At 43.5% G+C, this 17,164-nt stretch overlaps 1 protein-coding gene across 3 annotated transcripts in view; it reads left to right on the forward strand.

Moving 5' to 3' along the window:
• Nucleotides 1–512: 512 nt before the first annotated feature.
• The window catches only part of TBK1 (TANK binding kinase 1), a 41,745-nt gene continuing 25,093 nt past the window's right edge, over nucleotides 513–17,164 (forward strand). The window contains exons 1-5 of one of the 3 annotated variants that reach the window (XM_023643930.2): nucleotides 513–735; nucleotides 3,097–3,214; nucleotides 7,367–7,507; nucleotides 10,194–10,323; nucleotides 12,696–12,877. In XM_023643930.2, the coding sequence (XP_023499698.2) occupies nucleotides 3,128–3,214; nucleotides 7,367–7,507; nucleotides 10,194–10,323; nucleotides 12,696–12,877 (540 nt within the window). In that variant the 5' untranslated portion in view covers nucleotides 513–735; nucleotides 3,097–3,127. Of the gene's footprint in view, nucleotides 736–872; nucleotides 1,175–3,096; nucleotides 3,215–7,366; nucleotides 7,508–10,193; nucleotides 10,324–12,695; nucleotides 12,878–17,164 lie in introns of those variants that run through there. The other 2 variants (XM_070271847.1, XM_070271846.1) reach the window with 2 other exon arrangements.

Consider the following 17,164-nt stretch of genomic DNA (forward strand, 5'->3'; position numbering starts at 1 on the left):
GCAGGAGTCGCCGTCCTCCCGTCCAGAAGGGCGGCAGCGCCGCCGACGGGCAGCAGGACCGCTCCAGGCGCAGCCCAGCGCTCTGAGCGGCGCGGCCCCTGCGGGCGCCGATGTCCGTCCTCAAGTTCCCCGGGACTGCCATTTCCCGCAACCCCGCCTGCGGGAGCGAACCGAGCGCGCGCGCCCCCACCGAGGACTTCCCGTCGGAATTATTCGGAGGCGTCATCTGGCTCCCCGGCAGCCCACGTGGTCTTCAGATCTATCAGTCCCCCGGGCCAGGTCATTCCCCAGGGTCGGCCCTCGCGCGTCCAGCGTCCTGCGCACCTGCGGTCCCTGGACCGTTCGTCACCACGCGTCCTGGGTGGCCTTCCTCGCAGCCCCCGCTCCGTCCCGCCTTCGCTAGCGGCGACGCGGCGGGATCTGCGGCCGTGGGAATCGGCACCCGCGTCCGTGGCTCCGCCCGGCTCCGCCCGCAGAGTCAGGGTCAGGCCGAGGGTGTGGCCGGGCGGGCCCCCGGACACGCCCCCTCCGCGCCCTCGCCCGCAGGCTCGGCGTCCGCCGCCGCAGCGCTGGCCTGGCCGGGGCGGGGGCTGGGCCGGGCGTGCGCACGCGCACCGCACCCGCGCGCCGCCGTGGTCACGTGGCCCCGCCGGGGGCTCGGGAAGCCGGAAGTGTCCCGAGGCGCCAGGAGGCCGGTGCCCGCTGGGGTGCTGCGGAGCGCCGGGACCCCGCGCGGTGAGTCGGCGCGGGCGGAGGGGCCGGGGGCGGGCGCGCGGGCTGAGCCGGGCCGGGCCGGGGCCGCGCCCGCCCCCGCGGGAAACGGTGCTGAGTCAGAGCGGAGCGGGGGCGGGGCGCGCCAGGGCCGAACGCACGGGACCCTGGGGGGCGGGCGCTCCCCGGAGCCCGCGCGTCCCGAGCGGGCGGTGTGGGGCGTCCTGGCCCCTCGGCGGACCCCCGGCCGCCGCCCTCCGCCCGGGCCCTCCCGACTCCCGGGGCGCTGCGGGCAGAAAGGATGTGCCCTCGCCGGGCTGCGGACGGGCGTGTTGACCACCCGGGTCCGCGCGGCGGCACGATCGCAGCTCTTAAATCGATCGATTGGTTTTCCGGATGAGTGAAAAGGGACGTTTCCTTCGGGTTAGTGGTGATAGCGGCGGGGCTTGGCTCACCGGAAGCTGTAAGCTGAAGACGTCTTTAATATTCACATAGATGATGCAAATTCCCAAACGTTTTTCAGGCGGGGGGGAATGGCTTACAGGTTTATTTTCCATTTCCCAGGTGTTTTCAGTAGGTGGCCTCGAAACAAGTTCTATGCAGTAATTGTCCAATGCATAACCAAAGACCGAGTTCCTTCGCTCTAGAACACTGAATATAAAATATAACATCTGTGTAACAAATGATTCACATAGTGGTAGAGTTTGGAAATCTTGGAACTTTGTTCGTGTGCCATGTCACCAGACCTTTTTTTCTTCTGTGAACGTATAGTGACTTTCGTTTTGGACGATATAAGGAAGTAGACGTAAGGCAGGGTCAGCAGGAGCCTACTTGTTGAGCGCCTCCTATACCGTGTCAGAATTTCGAGAGGATGTATATCGCAGGCACCTTGTGCGCGTGCTGAGTCATGTTTTGACACGCTGTTGTTGTGGGGTTATTGGAAGATAGTTTCAAAAAATGTTTCTCCTGATCATTGTGAAACCGTAGTTTTGTATCTACATATAGAGAGCACATATCTTAGATGAATGTTTATATCATCCACTAGGTACCGATGGGTACCAAATGATACTATTTGCCGTTTACAGTTATCTCAAACAGCAAAGTTACATTTGGAGAAGGTTTTTCATTATTGAAAAATATTTGAAAATATTATTGAAAAGATATTTGAGATGTTTGTGGTCACTTCAGTAGCTGACAAGTGTAAATATATGTTCCAGATTTTGAAAAAGAAATCTTATTTTTATTGGTTATTTCCAGTAAGTTGCTGTATGTAAAATTCCTTATGTGAATTAGATGAGTAGTAAAATTCTATAAGTATGTCTTAGTATATCAAAGATTGGTGAAATTTAGACCCCTGGCTGTTCTTTGTGTTCCTAACCCTACTTGGAATACTGACAGTCGCTAGTTCATCACTGAATACCTAGTCCGTTCTAACTTACTGTGAAGGAATATTAAGGTCTCTTTTACTCTGACGTTACAGTAGGTTAAAGGTGGCACGGTGGGACAAATGTTTATGCTATTTAGTATACGTACCTCATTTTTATTCCAACATGGAGCTCAAATATTTCTAATATCCTTATAGTTGTATAGCTTTTCAGTATTAAAGGACCAGGGTAGCGGTGATGCTTTTTTTGGTATATATAGACTTTATATTTAGAGCAGTTTTAGGTTCGCAGCAAAATTGAGCAGAGGGTATAGAGATTTTTCCCTGTGTCTCCTGCCCCACTCATGCATAAGCTTCCCTTGCTCATTTTTTTAAGACTTGGTGATATATACTTGGTATGTATATTTATATACTTGGAGGTTGGAGAAACGATCCTTAAGTTAATTTCGGAAAGGTTAGTGACCTTCCAGGAATAACGATTTTGCACCTTTCCGTTATGATTGTCAGGCTCCGTGCAGACGAAATTTTAAGTTCGGAAAGTGTGATTCTGTGGCAACAGTTGTTCTTGTTAGTGTTGCCCTGCCCCTGAAGGCAACAGAGTAATTTTGTGTATATTTCTGTTATATTTTACATTATTACTTTATTTTAGAACACTTGAAAATGTTGCTTAGTCTTTCCAAACAGTTGAAGGAGGTAAGTAGCCGGTATCACTCTCTTTGCCAAAGACAAAATTAGAAGGGAAATAGATATTTTTTCAGGCCTGCGATGAGTGAATTAAGATGAGTATATAAGATGGCATTGGTTAATGTTTGTCAGAGCCCACACAGCGTGTTAGCCTTAGATATTGCTGGAAACTTAGATTTTTACATTGAACTGTTGGTATACTTCGATTTGGTAATAAATAATGGGTGATCTTACTGGAGACTAAAAATAGCTAGCATTTGTTTCTTAAATGTGTTATTCTCTTCGAATAAACAGGCACGTTTTGTCTTTTCTCTTAGTGTAACAAGAGGACCGCCTGCCCAAGCCGAGATGCAGAGCACTTCTAATCACCTCTGGCTCTTGTCGGATATTTTAGGCCAAGGAGCTACTGCAAATGTCTTTCGAGGAAGACATAAGGTTGGTGCAGAGAAACTGTGAAGGCTTGTTATCGCTGTGTATGTACCTTTCAGAGAGGCACACTTGTACTAAAATGCGAGGCCTGGTGGTTTTGATGATTTTGTCTAACGGGAATACCTGTTTTTGTGGTTGTTTAAGGTATGGCTTGTGTCAGGGGCACTGATAGCTACCCAGTGGCGCCAGAGGTTATGTGTTGGGGAGTGGAGAAAAACAAGAGGTTGGTTGAAACAGGAAGTGGGAACGATTAGTGTTGTGGCTTCTGATTCTTTCCCCTCCTGGCCCTCCCGTGGTGAGTGATGTCACTCACAGAAGTTCAGTGTGGCAGTGATTTGGGGTAGCGAGGAGTAGAGGAGGCGGAGGTGTGTTTGGAGGGGAACCCACAGGTGATTCTGGTATGCTGTCCTGAGGCTCCATGCCCCCAGTACAGCAGCGTCCTACAAGCTAGATTGGAGTACAATGAGGTTATCAGTAAGGGGTGCAGGTTTAAAAGACTGTGCTGATATGAGGTAATCAGAGTTTGTTAGTGGAAGTGAGACTAGAAAAGGGCTAATCCCAGAGGCACTTCACGGACCAAAAAGATTTTGTGTTAGTTTCTATATTGGAGGATGAAATTAAAGATAATTAAAATAATTTAAAATAAACTAAATTAACATAAGTACAGTATACAACTGTGTGCTAGGGGGTTTGGGGGAGAAGAAGAAATAAAAGATGATTGGCAACAGATGTTAGCTCAGGTGCCAATCTTTTAAAAAAAAAATTAAGACCATTAAAGTTTCTGTTCTGGGAAGGAAGCTGGAAAAATAGTGGAATAAAAAATCATTTTATAAGGCAAATAGTCATCCTCTTATTTTTCAGCACTGTGAATTTGTTTTGAGCTAATGATGTTTGGAGCCCCCTAAATTCTTATTTTCAGAAACAGGAGCTCTAAACGTTCTGTAAGGAGGAGTTCCTTCCTGTTTTCCTGTAGCCTTGAGCTTGCCGGGCAGGGCCGTCCGTGACAATGAGATGGGCGTCGAGGGAGGAGGGCTATTTCCTCTGGGGAAAGATTATGACCATTGACAGCCTCTGTGGCTCATAGAGGAGGAATCAGAAGTGTCATCGGACAGCTTTTAGCTTTTGTTCCTCCCCTCTGGTTCTAGGATTGTCCACAAGTTCTGGATCCTTGATTAAATTCATTGTCATCAACCTTGGATATTCCTGTCCTAGAAATTGTTTTTGTTTTGTGCCCTGTGCCAAGAAGAAGAGAAAACGGGTGACAACACAGGATTTAGCAGTGAGAATAAACGCATCTGACTGGGCTTCTGTTTTACTGGGGCCCAGATTACCGTAACTAGCTGTAATCATTGCTTGGTTTGTGTCGGGCGCTGTGGTGGACCTGGGGACCTTACTACAAGTAATATGCCCTTCCTGCCCACAGACAGTCTGGGTTTAGCAGCAGGGTGGCATTGGAAGGGACCTAAGAGGGAAGCTGATGGAGTGACAGGTAGTCAGTAGCCGTAGAGAGGGGTAAGGCGTATTTGAAGTGCCTGGCAGCAGTAAATGATTCACATATTCTGGTCTTCTTTCCTTGCTTAGACACCCAGTGTCCTTCATGTCAGTGCTTACATGTAACATGTGCTCTGTAAACATTTGTTGAATGAAAGAGTAAATGAATGAATGAGGGCAGGGTAGACTGCCCTACTAGAACCTGAAGTTCTTCCAAGGAAACAAAAATGTGCTTTATCCAGTAGGGTTTGAAAGCCGAGAATAGAGATTTGAGAGGCATAAGAATTGGCCTAAAAGATTGCTGAGACCCAGGTTAGTATTCGGTCCCTAACAGTCTTCCCAGGGCTGTGTTTCGAGAAACCATGCTTGTTCTCAGTGACATCAATTTCAAGGGTTTAGGACTATACCCAAAAAGTCCTGCTTGCCCTTAATAACTGTTTAAGGGTTTTTACCATGATATTGGCTAAACCTTTTTATCTTATCACTTAGAATGACCAGGTCCCTAAGTTTACTATCTGTTGTTCAAAGTGTATTAGTAGTCTCCCCTTGTCTGCACTTTCAGTTACCTACAGTCAACCGTGGTCTAGAAATATTAAATGAGTGAGAGAGAGAAGGAGAGAGGCCACATGCATCTAACTTATTGCAGTGTATTGTTATAATTGTTCTATTTTATTATTAGTTATTGTTAATCTCTTACTGTGCCTAATTTATAAATTAAACGTTATCATAGGGGTGTATGAAAAAAACGTATATGCAGGGTTTGGTACTATCCGCAGTCTCAGGCATCCACTAGGGATCTTGGAACATATCCCCTATGGATAAGGGGGGACGACGGTATCTACTTAATCCGTCTCTTTTCCATTAAGTTGCATTTAGCTACTGATGTGGGTAGATGGGTATGAATGTGTGTGATAACCATGGTGAAGAAAGGGAAGAGAGCTGTAGGAAGGAAATGTTGATGTGCATGTGTTGTGTGTGTCTGTGTGTGTGTGTGTAGATGCCCATGTAGATCTCTAAATATTATTCGTATCTGCTTTGACTTAGGGCCAGTGAATGCTAGGTGACTGTGCAGTTGAAACAAGGGCAAAGAGTATCTCCTCGCACGTAGCCCAGTAATCTCGCAGGTGTAATGTAGACGGCAGAAGTTTGGAAAATGCTGGCCTTGATCATGGTGGGAACATTGCAACCGTGTACCATGTTCCCTACTTGCTCCTCTGTTAAGATTCTTCTAATTTTAGACCAAGTTTGAGACAAGTGTCCTCAAGAAAAATCTCTCTATTGGGTGGTATAGATTTGGCAGTGTCCTCACCCTGGCTGAACAAATGGAAAAACAGTGTAATTAAGCTGTAGTTAAACTGTTGTTCTGTTTTCGTATTGTCTGAAAACGTCAGAGGCTCTTTTCCTCTGGAAAGAACGTGTCTGTATTTGCTGTGGGGGGTGGGGCGGGAGGGAGGAGTGGTCACATCGCACAGATGGCGGGTCTCCAAACCGTGATCTTGAAGAGTGAGACCAGGAAGGAGTTCAGTGGGTTTAGGAAGAAGATCCCAAGATTCCGAGGTCGAGAGGAGGAGGGTGGTGGCTGTGAGTGGTGGGTCTGTGTGGAGAGCTGTGGAGAGGGCTTCTGAGGAAGACCACCGCAGAGCTCCCGACAGACACACAGCCATGAACTGCTGTTACGCAGGAGGTGCTGGAACCCTAAGCTCAAAGAGGAAATGATCTTTCCACTCACTCCAGGGAAGGTCAGCCTTGGATTACGGGAAAAGTAAGATGAAACTCAGAATCTGGGCTGAGCGAGTGGAAGGAGGTGGGAGGGTCTGGAAGAGAGCCTGAAAGTGAGCTTCAGATGAAGAACACGAGGATGTGCCATTGACCTGGACCTAAGCGTGTCTTTTGCGCCTCTGGGGTTCCCTCCCAGCTCCGGCTGTGCGTTGTGATTGTGTGTGTGATCTCCTTCAGTATGCCATGAGAGGGAGAATGGGCGTGCTACAGTACATCGGTAGAGAAAAGCCATCGTCTTTGGTCCTCTAGACATGGTCTGTGAGGTGACAGTCTGCGCTGCTTCTTCAGGTGAAGTTGCAGAAAGTCCCCAAGGTGCGCGGAGCAGCCCGGCAAGGTCAGCCCGCTTCAGCCTCCTCTCCACTCCCACTTCTGCACGCGCCTTATCGCAGCTGGGGAAGAGGTCCGAAGGTTTTAATTGCAGTACTTTGAGGTTCTAACTTAAAGTTTCACATGTGGAACATACTTTTCAATCTCTCTTTTCCTGTTTTGATTAATCTAAATCTCTTAGGCCCTGGAGAAGCCCTTGTGAGTTTCACTTTCTATTTCTTAGAATATCTTTCACATTCCGGGCTGTTAGAGCTCTTATCTTCTGATGTGGAAATGACTGTCTGCCACATGTATCGTAATAGAAGCTTTATTTGTAATATGAAAGAAAATAGCCTTTTCTGCCTTCCAAAGCATACAATTTGAAAGAAATATTGAGCAGTTGATTGATTGATTTTAGCTTTTAAAAAAAGTCAGGGGTGCTAGTACAAATTACCTGTGCTTAAGAATATTCAGCGAGTTTTATAAGAAAGCTAGATTGCTATAGCTGCTTCTCATGGCACCGTTTTATCTTCTTCATGGTATTGTAAATAAATAAAACCTTTCTCTCTATTCTTTTTTTAGAAAACTGGTGACTTGTTTGCTATCAAAGTGTTTAATAACATAAGCTTCCTTCGTCCAGTGGATGTTCAAATGAGAGAATTTGAAGTGTTAAAAAAACTCAATCACAAAAATATTGTCAAATTATTTGCTATTGAAGAGGAGGTAAGTAGTTAAGCTTTAGTTAATTTTGATACATTTATTATAGTTATTACAATTCAGGAGAAATAATCTGATATAAAACATTGTTTTATAAACAGTGAGTTTTTTTTAATGTGAAAATTAGGGCTCATACAACCAACTATTCTGTTCTGTAAGGTTTTTGAATAGACATACAATGGAAATAAAGTATCATGGAATCAGAGAAAGTAGTATAGGAAATAAAAGAATTTAGAATATGCTTACCAGTATTATTACTAAAAAAAAATAAATAAATGAAGTTAAATTGACATAATTATAAAAGGAACAAGGAGGAAGTCAAACAATACAAAAAAGGCGTTGTAAAAGAATGAAAATCCTAGGAATCCAGAGATTAATATGTGAAGTCCAACTGTAAAAGATAGAACTGACTTTAGGGGGAAACAGCAAAAGGAAGAATGTCATTAGGAAAATTAACTAGAATTAATGGAAATAGAAATCTATTTTAATCCCTTTATAATGGGTAATCAATAAAATCACACCTTTTGAAAAACAATGTAGCAGTTTATACTCCTTAAATAGTGATTTCATTTTTAGTGATTACTTCTTCGGAAGTAATCGGAAATGTAGATTATAGTTCTATGCACAAAGGTGTTCATCGCTGCCCTGTTTATGGTAAAGAATGATTAAATAAGTTGGAGGGTGTGATGGATAGTTACCCCGCATTAGCTGCACTCGAGGTTAGGCGCACAGCTCTCTGGACTGCTGAGTCTGCTCAACGCTTCTGACGCCAGCTGCGGAGGGATTTGGCAAACTGCACCGTCAGAGAAAACAGTCCCCACCAGGCTGTGCTCGTTCAGACACTAGCTGCAAGTTCAGGAGTCCCCAGGGCTACCTTCACTTCAGACCAGCTCCCTACAAATTTAGGACTTCCCGTGCCTGCTTTCAGATTTGATAATTTGCTAGAATGTTGAATGACTCACAGAACTCAGGAAAGCACTATACTTACAATTACAGTTTTGTTCTAGCAAGAGGATGCAAATGAGAGCTAGCCAAAGGAAGAGATCCATAGGGCAGCATATGGAAGAGTTCCAGACATGAATCTTCCTTGTCCTCAGGGACACGTCACCCTCCTGGCCTTGATGTGTGACAGTACACATAGAGCATTGCCAGCCTTGGAAGCTCGCCTGAGCCTTTGGTCTCCAGAGTTTTATTGGGGCTTGATCACATGCTGCCTCCGTGGCTGACCATTAGTCTCCAGCCCTTCCCAGAGGTTCGGGCTCATACCTTTAGCCCCCATTTCCTCCGAAAGTTGGAACAGATATGCATGTCTTAAAACCCCATTGTAGCTGGCCCCGTGGCCGAGTGGTTAAGTTTGTGTGCTCCACTTGAGGGGCCCAGGGTTTCACTGGTTCGGATCCTGGGTGTGGACATGGCACCACTTGTCAGGCCACGTTGAGACGGCGTCCCACATGCCACAACTAGAAAGACCCACAACTAAAATATACCACTATGTACTGGGGTGATTTGGGGAGAAAAAGCAGAAAAAAAAAATAAGCTATTAAAAAAAAAACCCATTGTAAATCACAAGGCCAACACCCCTAGACAAACTTCTAGCAAACAGGACATTCCAGAGGCCTGGGAGTCACCGCCCAGGAGTCAAAAGCAAAGGCCAGACCTCTCTTTGGGTAAAATTAATTCTTCTCTACACAGTAGTTAAGCAGCAATAAAAAAGAAATATTTACCACAGTTATAATCACCTGGGAACATGCTTATGTATAATGTTATGTGAAAAAATCAGGATTGAAAATATTATGCAGGGGCCAGCCCTGTGGCCGAGTGGTTAAGTTCGTGCACTCCGCTTCGGCAGCCCAGGGTTTCACCGGTTCGGATCCTGGGCGTGGACATGGCACCGCTCATCAGGCGATGGTGAGGTGGCGTCCCACATGCCACAACTAGAAGGACCCACAACTAAAATATACAACTATGTACCAGGGGGATTTTGGGAGAAGAGGGAAAAATGAAATCTTTAAAAAAAAAAAAAAGTTGGAGATGAATACTGGATTTTAAGACTCATATTCACATTTTCAAATTTCTGAACACGGCATGTATCTTATAATCAATGTGATAGTTGGCAATATTTCTGTTTCCCTATAAAGCTGTTGTTAATAATGTATTTTATAATCAGTGGAACATTAAATTCAAGGTTTAAAATAAATCAGCAGCTCAGATGCAAACGAGTGGACTAGAACTTTGCTGCAGGAGGGACCACTGAGCTCTCCTGCCACCTGTTTGTTTTTAAAGCTAGAACTCTGTTCCTTGGAGTAAAAGTACCTTTCATGAGAAGAATCTCTTGTTTTAAGAGATTTGTTAGAAGACCTAGTGTCCTAAATGTACTATTATGTATTGGAAATTAAAGGTAATTTTTAAAGAACTGTTATAACATTGTAGCAAGGATTTTCTAGTTCAGATTTAGCCAGCTTTCTCTGTGGTTTGATTGTCTTCAAAAACAAATCCAATTTAAATAGGAATTTACAAGATATTGATTCTTATATGTGTATAGTCAACAAATATTTAAAGAATTCCACGTAAAGCAATTCAAAGTGCCTTCATCATTGTGGTAATTCTACCTTTAAATGAAATCAGTTAAGTCCTGGCATATAATAAACATTTATTTTTTATATTGAGTCCTAATCAGTTATTTTTTTTCCAGACAACAACAAGGCATAAAGTACTTGTTATGGAATTCTGTCCATGTGGGAGTTTATACACTGTCCTAGAGGAGCCGTCTAATGCCTATGGACTGCCAGAGTCTGAATTTCTGATTGTTTTGCGAGATGTGGGTATGTTTGTTTGTTTGTTTATATGATTTTATATATGTGTGTATGTATAATTTAATGATATAAGAACTTTAAAAAGTAAATTTCTTAACATTCAGAACCAAAGACCTTTACACAGTGCTTTCTTAGATATAACACTAAAAGCACAAGTACAAAAAGAAAAAAAATAGATAAATTGGACTTCACCAACATTAAAAACTTTCGTGTTTCAAGGGACAACATCAAGTAAGTGAAAAGACAGGCCATGGAATGAGAGAAAATATTTGCAGATCATATATCTCATAAAGAATTTTTATCTCAATAACTCAACAATAAAATGACAATTCTATTTAAAAATGGGCAGAGGATTTGATAGACCTTTCTTCAAGGAAGATATGCAAATGGCCAACAGCACATAAAAAGATGTTCAGGATCGTTAGTCATTAGGGAAATGCAAATCAAAATTACAGAGAGATACCACTTCGTAACCACTAGGATGGCTAAAGTCAAAAAGACAAAACAAAAGTGTTGGCGAGGATGTGGAGAGTCTTGAACCCTCATAAGCTGCTGGTGGGATTGTAAAAACATACAGCCGCTTTGAAGAACAGTCTGGCAGTTCCTCAAAGGTCGCATATAGAATTATCATATGACTTAGCATTTCTTTTTTTTTTTTTTTAAGATTTTGTTTTTTTCCTTTTTCTCCCCAAAGCCCCCTGGTACATAGTTGCATATTCTTCGTTGTGGGTCCTTCTAGTTGTGGCATGTGGGACGCTGCCTCAGCGTGGTTTGATGAGCAGTGCCATGTCCGCGCCCCGGATTCGAACCAACGAAACACTGGGCCGCCTGCAGCAGAGCGCGCGAACTTAACCACTCGGCCACGGGGCCAGCCCCTGACTTAGCATTTCCATTGCTGTGTATTTACCTGAAAGAATTAAAAACATCCACACAAAAACTTGTACATCAGTGTTCATAATAGCCAAAAAGTAGCAACAGCCCAAGTGTCTGCCAGCTGATGAGTAGACAGAATGTGGTGTATCCATACAGTGGAATACTGTTTATTCATAAAAAGAAACAAAGTAGTGGTCCATGCTATATGGTGGATGCCCCTCTAAAAGGATGCCAGGTGAACAAAGCCAGACACAGAAGACCGCAGTATTTACAGAAAACGTCCGGAATTGGCACGTTCCTGACGACAGAGAGTGGATTCGTGGTTGCCAGGGGTTTGAGGGGAGGACAGAGTTGAGTGACTGCTAATGGGTGTGGGTTTCTTTTTGGCATAATGAAAATATTCTGAAATTAGAGGTGATGGTTGTACACTCTCTGACTCTTCGACTCTACTAAAAACTACTGAATTGTGTCCTACTTGAAAAGGATGAATTTTGTGATGTGTGAACTTTATCTCAATAAAGCTGTTATTTTTAAAAAAAGAATATGGCAACCAAGGGGAACAATATCTGAATCAATAGATTTATAGAAGTGAATTATTATTTGAGGAATAGGAAAAGCCAGGTGATAAAGAAGATTTAAGGTTAGTGGGAGTCCTTCAACTTGACGCTGGAGGCCGTGTGGAGACCATGTAGGTGAGGGCAAGATGAAAGAAGCAATGTGTGCTACAGCCTGTTTAATCGAATAGAAGTTATGGGTAATTGCGCCTTCCTCGGTGTGCTGGGAGTCCTGAGTTTTCATAATTGAATGTTGATACCCCTGACCTTTTTTTCATATGTTATATTTGGATATTCATCTATCAGCTGTCAAACAAACGTTTCCAGCCATCACTCAGTGATGCTGCCTGTTAGCCAAAACAACTTCATCTCAGCAGTGTGGCCACCTTTGCCCTTAAAAGAAAGGGGAGAGGGGACGGCCCTTTGAGAAGAGCATTAAAGCATATGAGAAGTGTATTTTTATGGAAACGAGTGTGATGTTTTGCCTCTTTCTATTACTTTCTTACTATTTTATGTATTGAGTCTAGTTTACTTTTTTGTGGAATTTTTTCCAAAGGTAAAGAAATGTAAAACTGGGGTGAAAGATTGATATCTTTCTTGGGAATCTTTATTCTTAAGTTTAGGCAGATTGCCCACATGTGTATGACCAAAAATAATCCAGCAAGTCATATGGTTAAGACCATTTTGTTCTTTTTCCTGATAGTATTTAAGAGAGATTGAACTCTTCCTTAGACCATATGGATCTTGTCATTCTGAAACTCCTTGTTACTCTAACATGAGATATAAAATATAAATACTGTCTGTTACTCCTTTGATTAAAATGACTTTGGACCAACTTATGAAAAATTAACAATGAGTGAATATGAATGAATTATATGAATGAATTTGACACCCACAGACAGACACACAGATACCTACATTTTAATTTCCTTCGTTTTATATTTATTGTTGAAGTGGGTGGAATGAATCATCTCCGAGAGAATGGCATAGTGCACCGTGACATCAAGCCAGGAAATATCATGCGTGTGATAGGGGAAGACGGCCAGTCTGTGTACAAACTCACAGATTTCGGTGCAGCTAGAGAATTAGAAGATGATGAGCAGTTTGTTTCTCTGTATGGCACAGAAGAATACTTGGTAAGTCGTGCGTCACTAATAATTTTATTTAAAAAGCAAGATATATTGTAAACATGGGTAATTGGTCAACCAATTCAGTATAAAATGTCATGTAACTTTTACAAGAAAAATTAAATTTTCTCTTCTAGTGCATGTGCTTTGTAATGGAATTAGATACTGGTTTTTAAGGGTGCTGTTATTTTTCTGTTAAAAATTGTTACAAGTTTTATAACATTTTTAAATTCTTTAACTTTACTAATGTTATGGCTCTATATTAAAAGAAAAAGCTATCTATACAGTCCAGAAGCATCTGGCTGGTAAAGTCTCCCTTTTGTGGATCAGAGCAGTTAATTATTTCAAGTTTGTTAGAATACTGTTCCCTGTAGAGAAAAATTGATTCTAATTCGGAAGCAGGAGGTTCTGTTCAGGGAGGTCGGTTATTGAAAGACAGACAGGACCGTTGTTAGAAACACACACAGAAAGTGAAATGCCTTGAAGCATCTAACTTGAAATGCCGGAAGGCTGGAAAAGCTCTGTGGTCGAATCGGTTGCTGCCGATGTGTGTGTGTGAAGTTAGTAAACATTTGAAACACTTGAGAAGATATACTTCCAAGTAAGTGCAGGTAACACGTGGTCAGGAAGTTTATAATACATGGTCATCACTAATTGTTCAGGGCGGTGCATTTTCTCTTACAAGTCTTAGATTCTGTGACTTTTTTCCAACTGAACTCTGCCGTTGTAATCTTATAACATAAAAAGTAAAGTTTAGGTGCCCCTATGACTTTATTCAGATGATTCCAAGTCTGGCGTGGATTAAGGTGTCATAAATTGTTCTGTCATTAGATAACCCCAAATTAATTTGTAGCTATATTTTAATAATCTTTTAATAAGTATACGTAAGAATGGATTACATGCATCCTGCAAATATTCATGGAGTACCTACTCTACCAGGCGCCGGGACCACCATGGTCAACCAGATGCACATGATTCCTGCGCTTATGGAGCCCACATTCCGGGGGGAAAATAGTTCATGAGGAAACTAGTAAATAATATGAGTTTAGGTAATTGGAGTGTCGGGAAGACAACAGCATGATGAGATAAAGCGTGACTAGCAGGGGAAACATAGCTAGGGAAAGCCTCCCTTCAATTCTCATGCGCTGACGCTTCAGTGATAAAAAGAAGCAAGCTGTGCACGGATTTGGGAGCAGAATAGCAACTGCAAAGGCCTCGGAACAAGAATGACCTTGAGTGTTGGACAAACAGAAAGGATGGCAGTCTGGTTGGAGTTTAGTGCGCTAAGGGGCAGGTGGTAGGAGTTGGGACTGGAGACGTGAGCAGGGGCCAGCCCGGCCACACAGGCTGTATGATCACCCCGTTTATAGGAAAGCTTTTGCAGTGTTCCCTTCAGTATCTGGAAATGAAATTCTTAGATAATATAACCAACCTGCATACCTAATTAAAAGAATAACATAGTATCTCAATAATAATATAAAGGAAAGTATTATAAGATCGTAGGTATTTAACATGTAAGAGTTTAGGAGCGACTTCACTGCTGCGCAGAGTAATGAGAGGCTCGCACCTACGGGTAATGTCACTTCCATCGCAAGCGCACTGATAACTGGTGTGTCCTGTTAGTGACTCACGTTCCACAAGTGGTGCTGGTGTCGCTGACGTGATTTTCCAAAGCAGTGAATAATTCCCGGTAAAGTTTCTAACTTAACAAAGTAGATTTACATATAGCTGCGTTCTTGTAGCTACAAAAATACTTTATGTTTATATGTATAAAAGAGATCGTTATAAACAGACTTCTCACCTGCACAGATATCTGGCAGGATATTCAGAAGTCATGAAAAGCTTATTTTGCAGAATTGTCCCCCATCTCTGGTCTCCGCCCACTAAATACCACTACCCACCCCCCCCCAGTGCCGTAATGACCAGCATACACAAACAGTGGCCCTGGACCAGCCTTCATAAGGTTGATCCCCCACTGCCAACTGATACTCCTCTTTCACACATCCTCCTGGCACCACAATTTAGCTTTTGCCTCTAGCAGGCTTTTAAAATGGAAAGAAGAAAGCATTAAGTAAATTAACCCCAAGTCCATGCTGTACTCTAGGCTGATATTTTGTGCTAATCTATTTCCTATTGCAGATTATGCCCAGCCCTGTTTTCAAATACAATGCACCAAAAGTTATGAAATGAGATAAATAATAGTCTGAAGTTTAGCAATCTAGAAATATTCCCGTATTTAAGTGAAAACTTTTCTCGTTTTGGAATTCCCAGGCCAGATGTTAAATCATATTTCCCTTGTGTGTTAAAGTCAAAAAAAAACTTCAGCGTCCTTCCTTCCACGATTTTTTTTCTTTTGAGGAAGATTACCCCTGAGCTAACTGCTGCCAAGCCTCCTCTTTTTTTTTTTTTTTTTTTTTTGCTGAGGAAGACTGGCCCTGAGCTAACATCCATGCCCATCTTCCTCTACTTTCTATGTGGGATGCCCACCACAGCATGGCTTGCCAAGCGGTGCCATGTCTACACCCGGGATCCAAACTGGTGGACCCTGGGCCACCAAAGCATAAGGTGCAAACTTAACTGCTGCACCACCCGGCCGGCCCCTCTTCCACCGTTTTTAATATCTTGCATCTCTTAATAATATAATCTGACAGGCAGGGATACGCACCACTGTACTAACGAGGACAGGCACTTATAGTCTGAGAACTTTCCTGTAGCTTAGTCTTTACGTGTCTGTTCCAGATGCAGAGGCTCAGACCCAATAATGCCAAGCCCTGCATGAGCACAGGTACACGTTCAGAAGAGAGTCAGTGGGCGCAGATATGTCAAGCTACCATCAGTCAGTGACTCCCTAGGGAACGCCTTCCTGCTACACCAGTTAGGCAGTGTATTACTGCACCTTTTGAGGAGGTCCCCCCTCTGTCTCCTTCTAGAATCGCTGTGCTGCCTCTTCCCAGGTTGGTGGCCTCATATTCCGGAAGATGTCAGGCCTGTCCAGGTACTCTAGGCCTATTCACAGCACCATTTATACACTGAATACCAGCGGCCAGGTCAGAGGTCTGGCTGGAGCTGCTTTGGACAGTACTTCCTTTATGTGCTATGCCACAGAACCGGCAAAACCACTCAGACCCCAGCTGTCTGGTGGGCCTATGTTTGGACACTCACTTCAAATGCCCCATGCTTATCACCTCTTCTGATTTCCCATTAAAATGTATTTCCCCAACGAGTCCCACCCGCCCCCAAAAAATCCAGGAACGGTGACCCTTTGGGAGTCAGATTCATAGACTGCGTCATTTAGACGCACCCTCCCAGCAATGTTACCTGCGTTGGTTCCCAGGCCTTTGGGCCACAGCCAAATACCACAGTGTCCTAAGGCGTTGTTTTGGTTTGAGATCATTTGGGTGATGACTCTTCTTGGGTCCAGAGTACACTCTTGTAGCTTTATCTTCCAAGAATCTTAAAGTTCCAATGCATAACTTCCATAAAGGCAGGTGTCAGCAGGCTGAGCATTTGTGACCCCTGGTGGTTCTCTGCAGAGCTAGAGGTCGGCCAGAATCTCTGTCTGGGTCTGCTGGCTCCTCACCCATGTCCGACAGGAGCCATCTGTTCTCGCAGCTGTGGTATAGCGTCCTCTGTGCTTCAGGACTTGCGTTTATTATCCGACTAGCTGCTTACCGCGTCACTAGCTCCCAGGGAACCCAGTCAGGCTAATCCTCTGAATTAATTCTAGAAAATTTAATTTTCATCTCAGACTCCATATGACTTGCTCTGATGGGTTGCATGTGAGGGAGGAGGGAAAGGAATTAAGGCTGCTTGATAGGTTTTGGGTATGAGCAACTGGATAGATGATGGTACTCTTTACTTAGAGGATAAGATTAGAAAGAAACAGGTTTGAGTGGGAAGGCCAAGAGTTTGTTTTGGATATGTTAAGTTTGAACTACCTTTTAGACATTCAAGAAAACAGTAAGTCAACCAATGATTAGATAAAGATGTGGTATATATGTATAATGGAATACTACTCAGCCATAAAAAAGACAAAATCGTCCCATTCACAACCACAAGGATGGACCTTGAGGGGGTTATGTTAAATGAAATAAGCCAGACAGAGAAAGACAAACACCACATGATTTCACTTATTTGTGGAACATAAACAAAGTAACAGACAAAGAGAACAGTTTAGTGGTTACCGGGGGGAAGGAGAGTGAGGAGGTGGGCACAAGGGGTGAGGGGCGCATTTATATAGTGTCTGACAAATAATAATGTGTACAACTGAAATTTCACAATGTTACAAGCTATTAT

This window comes from Equus caballus, chromosome 6 (assembly GCF_041296265.1).
Source record: "Equus caballus isolate H_3958 breed thoroughbred chromosome 6, TB-T2T, whole genome shotgun sequence".
In the NCBI taxonomy this organism is placed as follows: domain Eukaryota; kingdom Metazoa; phylum Chordata; class Mammalia; order Perissodactyla; family Equidae; genus Equus; species Equus caballus.